Source organism: Rhopilema esculentum, chromosome 14 (assembly GCF_057945365.1).
Source record: "Rhopilema esculentum isolate cy_ngs chromosome 14, ASM5794536v1, whole genome shotgun sequence".
Classification (NCBI taxonomy): domain Eukaryota; kingdom Metazoa; phylum Cnidaria; class Scyphozoa; order Rhizostomeae; family Rhizostomatidae; genus Rhopilema; species Rhopilema esculentum.
The window spans coordinates 11,455,376-11,461,698 of NC_142828.1; the positions used below are offsets into that span (position 1 = coordinate 11,455,376).

General features: G+C 34.3%; 1 protein-coding gene across 2 annotated transcripts in view; it reads left to right on the forward strand.

The window, feature by feature from the left end:
• LOC135696555 (Fanconi anemia group D2 protein homolog) overlaps window positions 1–4,973 on the forward strand; it is a 101,737-nt gene extending 96,764 nt beyond the window's left edge. Inside the window, exon 45 of one of the 2 annotated variants that reach the window (XM_065215983.2) lies at window positions 674–4,971. In XM_065215983.2, the coding sequence (XP_065072055.2) occupies window positions 674–751 (78 nt within the window). In that variant the 3' untranslated portion in view covers window positions 752–4,971. Of the gene's footprint in view, window positions 1–673 lie in introns of both variants that reach the window. The other variant, XM_089112490.1, reaches the window with a different exon arrangement.
• The last annotated feature ends 1,350 nt before the right edge of the window (window positions 4,974–6,323 follow it).

Consider the following 6,323-nt stretch of genomic DNA (forward strand, 5'->3'; position numbering starts at 1 on the left):
TTCACTTTTTAGAAGTGGGCACAAATGTCAAATTGATAATACGACGTGTGAACTAACTATTCATTTTTCCGGATCAACATAGTTTCCAATATATTGAGGCAGTTCTGTTCACATTGTTCATAACTTCCCGTGCAACTGCACTTAACCAACTCGTGGCAGGTCTTTAATGCTTAAGGTATAGAAAGCTGTTCATTTTCGAGTCACTGTTTGTACTTCGCCATCTATCACTCGCCATCCAAATTCCACAAAGTCAGAAACAGTTTGCTATCGGTTAAAAGATTGGCCCTGAAAGCAAAACGTTGGTTTTTATCAGCTGCACCTGTGTAAGCTTTCCCTAAGCAAGATTTTTAGCTCTTTGGGAATCCTGTTCCAGGACACAACGCATTTTTCTAAAAATTCTCTTACTTCAAAGACACGTTTGTTGTCATATTCTTGAATTCCGATTAGAAATTTGCTCTAGACCGAATATATTGCATCATTTTCATTATTTTAGTTTCAAAGTTCGAATCCTGTGCAAGATTTCCGGTTTCAGTCTGGTACACCTCGTTCAATGTGGTCTCTTCAGTCAGGCTTTATATCGAAAACAGAATTAAAATCCATAGGCTCTTGAATTATCTCATTTCTTTGTGTCTTTTACTTTTGAAAGTTAATTACATCTTCAATCTTTCCCTAGATAACTGCAGAAGAAGAGGTTACAGAACGTGGTCAGGAAAAAGAAACTGATGACGAATCATGCAGTGAAAGTTTCTAGAATGTCAATTGAGTCTTTTATTTGAAAACCATTTCTATCAATTGAATTATAACTGCCCACATTTTACAACAATGGTGATTGAATTTTTGTAAATGGTGATGGAATTTTCTGATGAAAATGTAACAATCAGATGATAACTCGTGATAAAATGATAACTTCTTGAAGGAATCAACTCAAAAAACTCAAAAAAGCATTAATAGCTTCAATATTTAAAAACCTTTCAAAATATATGTTTGCAAAATGAGACTATATGCCGAAAAGTTGAATTATAAGCTGCCCTGAGCTCCAAATAATAAACAACTTCAGTTGGCTAAATATGAATATGTATCCAATTGTGTTCAAAATGCTATCTGAAATGAAAATGTCTGTCCAATTCACAATAAAAGCTATCCTCCCTGAGTAGAATACAGTTAATTCCTTCACAGAGACCCCTAAATTATGATGAACGAAGCCCAATCTCGTGGAAAACATGTTGGGCTTTTAGTGCATCAGCCCTTATCTTGCCTGACCATTGATGCAATTCGTTTCTTTGTGTTTGATTTCAGGGAGAAAACTTACTTAGTTTTTTACCCCGCCAAACACACCTTTGACACAATCGAATGACTGTGTGAGAAGAACTGAGGCAAGAGGAGGCAGAAAGAAGGATATAAAGTAATATAGTTAGAAGGAGTAACGAGTCCAACATAGCATGAAAACGTCAATGATATAGAAGCGCCGAAGGCGCTAGATGTCTAACTGGCTGTTTTCAGTTGAGGCAAAATCACTCAAGCAGAAATACTGCCAAAAAGACGATTCCGCATGAGGGCCCAGTATAGGAATTTGCAAGGCAGATGGAAATAAACCATATTTTTGGACAAATAGACGGAAATTGGCATATTTTTGAAAGGTTAGCTATACTGTGTCAGTTTGCTGTGTACATTTCGAAGGTTTTAAGCTATAAGTTGTTTTTGTAAACGGGCTTTTAATTTTTTTCAAAATTTTTTCTGCTAGGTAAAAAGCAGTTGTCAAAAATATTGTTTCGGGAATACTTCACCAAGAACCACAGATGGAGAAATCATAATAATAAAATCATTTAACGGATATAAATTGCCCTATCTTAGAAGATTAGTTTTACAGGTAGATTCAGCACCGTTTCTTTTAATACATAGGCCAAAAGGGATAAAAGTTATTGGTGTAAGTGTTCTTTAGGATTCGATGTTTCTTGTTAGTGGTTACATTTGCATCTCCAAAATGTATAAACTTTTATTTTCACTGGCTTCTCTTGTTTGTGCACGTGCGGAGCCCAGCCTTCTCTCATCAAATAAATAGGGGAGTCACCTCACTGAGGGTCCCAGCCTTAGCCTGCGTGCAGACTACTATTTCATGTAGGAAATTTTTCCGCGCAGGCTACTCAGCCTATAATTATTGCCAAACATTTAGATGCACTATAGGGTAGAAACAGGAAACTTAAAGTTTGATTGTCATGTTGGTGTAAAGCTTCATGTGCCACTGGTGCCTTCTGATATACACATCTCCCTGGGTTTGTAGGGCTACATCCTGAATCAACTAAAGATCAATTTTGAATCACAATTTGTCTTGATTGCTGTGTTACCTCCAACTTCTACTTCAACATGTATTCATTTTTAGATGTTTTGTTAAAAGCTTTTTCATTTGCAAAAAAGGGAGGGGGATTGAAGCCGATGAAGTGACATCATCAGTTGTAAGATTTGATTATCAGTCAGGGAATAATGCTTTTTAACATTTAAAGGCAGAATGAAAAATCAGATTATCAGCTATTGTTAGGCAAAGTTTTAGATAGAAATCTATTTTAGAATCTTATATAAAATAGAAATAGAATAGAAAAAGAATAAAAGGAGCATTCTAAGATCGCACGAAATAGAGAAATGCCGTCTAACTTATTATAAACCGAAGTGACATCTACTGATACAAATTATTTTTAGCAAATAAGCCCAAAAACAATGTTTAACAATACTCTAGCCAGTGCCGTGAACATATAACAAGCCAATACCTTTACAAACGCAGCGGCAAGAAAACGTTTTGGCAAGCTTGACTTTTGTCCCATTTGTTTTACCGAAGAATCTTGCTTTTTGAGCAAGCCTAACTTGCTTATTCGCCGTTTGATTGTTTATTATAACGGAGGTCAAAGATAAGTGCCAGAAATTGAAGATTGAAATGAACAGAAGTCTAGGTTTCTCACCAACATGAAAACAGTCTTCCAATGAGAGTTTAAAATGAGATTTCCCTGTTTGAAAATCAACAAAATTTTAAAAATTCACCAACAATCTCATAACAGTCTTTCAGGCTTTCATTTACTTTTTGCTCTACAAAGTCAAGTGGTTTTTGCCAAAATCCTGGCTCACATTCAACATCCACTGACCATGATCTCACTGTTAATAGGTGAGGCAAATGTAGATCTTTCTGAACAAATCTATAACCACGTGAGCTATAAAAATGGAACAAAATGGCATATTATTTTATCTTATCTGAGTATGACGAACATTTTGATCTGTTTATATGACAATGTCATATGTTTGAAACTTTCCAAAAATGAACTGCGGACCCTAAGGAGAGCATTTTATATTATTTAAAACTTGCAATCAGCGCTCCTGTGGCTTTTTGCTTTCTAATACTTTTCTTCCAAACATTTTTGATAATTAAATCTTTTTCTAAAAATTATTCTTGATGCAAATTTTTTGCTTTTCTTGGGGATGATTTTGAGGCATAACTACGTTCCAGTCTTAATTGCTTTGAACTTGGTAGAGGTGGATCAGCAGATCTGGATTGAATGATTCTTCTAGGAACAGATCGCGGTGGCACTACGTTTTTCTTTGAATGGTCAGGAAAATTAAATATTGACGGAACAGCATATTTTCATGAATATTTTCAATGAGGCAGCATCTTGTAAAGATGTGTCATAGCGGTAATCAGTGGGAAGGAAGTGACATTTGCATATTCTTGCTAACTGGAATGGGTGCCAATCTTTTCTTTACAAAGCTGCCAACCATTTTCTTGGAAGCTCTTCATTTTTTTGAGGAAATCTATCAAACCATAAAATTCTGATTGAAGAAAACATGATCTAAAAACTATCTAAATGACTTTTTGTCACATAATTCATATTTTGGCACAAAGAGCTAGCAAAGAGCCCTCAAATTTCTTTTTGAAAACAACCTTCTGACATACACCAATAAACTTTCTTGTCAGGCTTTTGTTACAAAATCTCAAATAAACCTTTTAAATTGTCACTTTAGAGGTTCACTACATTTATTTAGTCTGAATTGTGAGGTTTAACACTTATAGAGTATTCCCTCTTCTAGCGCTCACACGCTACAAAACTTGTCCATTTCATTCTAGTATTTGATCATCACATAAAAATCACTTACAAAAAACGCCATGAGACTATATTATCATTTTATGTTAACAATTAATTGGACGATTTTTTTTACTTTTATTAAGGCATTCTCCGTAAGACCTCTTCTTTTTAGGCAACCAACGTCCAAGCTCATAAGTAGTTTCTCGGCCTTGTTTTATTTTTTGAGGAGCTGGCAGAAAAGATGCGGTTAAAGCTTGACTATTTCAAGTTAAACTTCTTCAAAAGTCAAAGAAAATTCAAAATAACTACAAGGTCATGCGGTATACATCAAGACAAGTTGCATCAAGAGAACTGGTTTATAGGCCTGCGCATGACCAGCATATCCACAGCTCTACTTCCACGCTATTCTGTTCTCTCACCTATGAAACGAACAATTCCGCTGCCCTTCTGCCAAGTCTTTCTTCGGTATACACCTGTTCTCACAACCATACGCTGCACACGACACAGCCATCTTAAATCGTAAAAACTATCGTCCGAAAAAAGCAACACGAAGTACTTCCTTATCACCTTGCAGTTTTTTGCCAACCTATTGCTACCATCTTGCGTCCTATGGTTGGGTCACATCGCGTTACCAAGTCGGCATTCTAGTCTTCTATTTCTATAGGCTGGAGTAACGAAATAGCTCCCTTTCTATATGTTTCAGTTAAAGCCGGAATTTTATTGCTAACTACTGAATCAGAACACTTTACTTTGATGGCTGTTCTGGTTTAATATATATCCAGGCAAATTCTCAGTGAGTTTCTGTGCGTTTTCCTTTTTTAACTTGTTTCATTTTTTGTGTTTTTCCATTTTTTTCACTTTTGACTTTTTTTGTTCTTTTACTTTATTTCATCTTGTACTTTGTTCATGTTTTTCTATTCTTTTATTTTTTTAAATTTTTAATTTTATAAGTTCTTAATTTTTCCTAATTTTTTTCATTTTTTTTAGTCTTTTTTTCACTTTTAGTAAAATTTTATCAAATTTGATTTTTTTTAATTTTTTGAGTCTTTATTTTTTGTTTAAAAATTTTTTGGATTTTTTTCACATTTTCTATTTCTTTACTTTCTTTTCATTTTTGAACTTTTTGATTCTTTTTCATTTTATTTAATTTTTTTTCTTTTTATTTTCTTTTTAATTCTCTTAGTTTTTTTTATTCTTTTTCAATTTGTTATTTTTTAATTTTTTTTTTTAATTTTTCAATTTATTTAATTTTCCCCCCTTTTTTCATAAATAAATCTTTCTGATTTTTCTTATGTGGGTAAAATGAAATTTTACTAGAGTTAATTTCGCAAGAGATGTTGTAAAATTTGTTTTCTGGGGATTTTACTTTTGTCCGAATTGTCTTTTCCCCTTTGGGTGTCATTTATCATGCTTTCATTCTGGTAGTTGGTCCTTGTGTATCCTTGTCGATGCATTTGGGATATAGGGCAGCTAGAGTTCTGTATTTTGGAATTCATACACAAAGTTCTTGGTCCCTTGGCATTAATGCCTGCATTTAAGTGTTTGGATGGGACTTATGGTGGTTGTTGGTAAACTTTTCAAGGCGCTTCTCTTTTCCCGTACCCTCCCTCCCTATTTGGTATCTAGCAAAGTGTGTTTTCTTTTTTCAAGTCTTTTAAAATCATTTGTTCACTTAGGAATTAGAGCTTACCTACATGACAGTATTCTTTAAAAGGTGCTGTTTTTTTAGCCTAGGATGGGTCCCGCTTCTTATCCTGTCATAATTTGTCGTTCCTCTCAAATCTTAGGAATCTAAGGTAGGACTGGTGCATCAGTTCCTTGGTGGAGAGAAAGATCTTTTCTTATCCATTCCCTGCCCAGAACTAAAAACTGCTAATGAAGCTATATCTAAGGTTTAAGGTTAATGAATCTAAGGTTTAAGGTTTTTATTTAGATTTGCCGATGCTCCAACGGCCCAGCATTGCTCGCTGAGATTATGGAATGTGGCCTCAATGCCTGATTTTTACTTTTTTCCCGTTTTTTCATTTTCGTCCCTCTTTTTTAATTTTCTTTCATTTTCGGTCACTTATTATTTTATTTCATTTTCGTCCTTCCTATTTTTCATCTTTTGTCCATTTCTCAATTTTTTTTTATCCCTGTTCTATTTTTTTAGTTTTTTGTCCGTTTTTTAATGTTTTGTCCGTTTTTTAATTTGTCAGTGTTTTAATTCTTCGTTCCTTTTTGCCCCGTTTCTTCATTCTTGCCCCTTTTTTCATTCTTTTA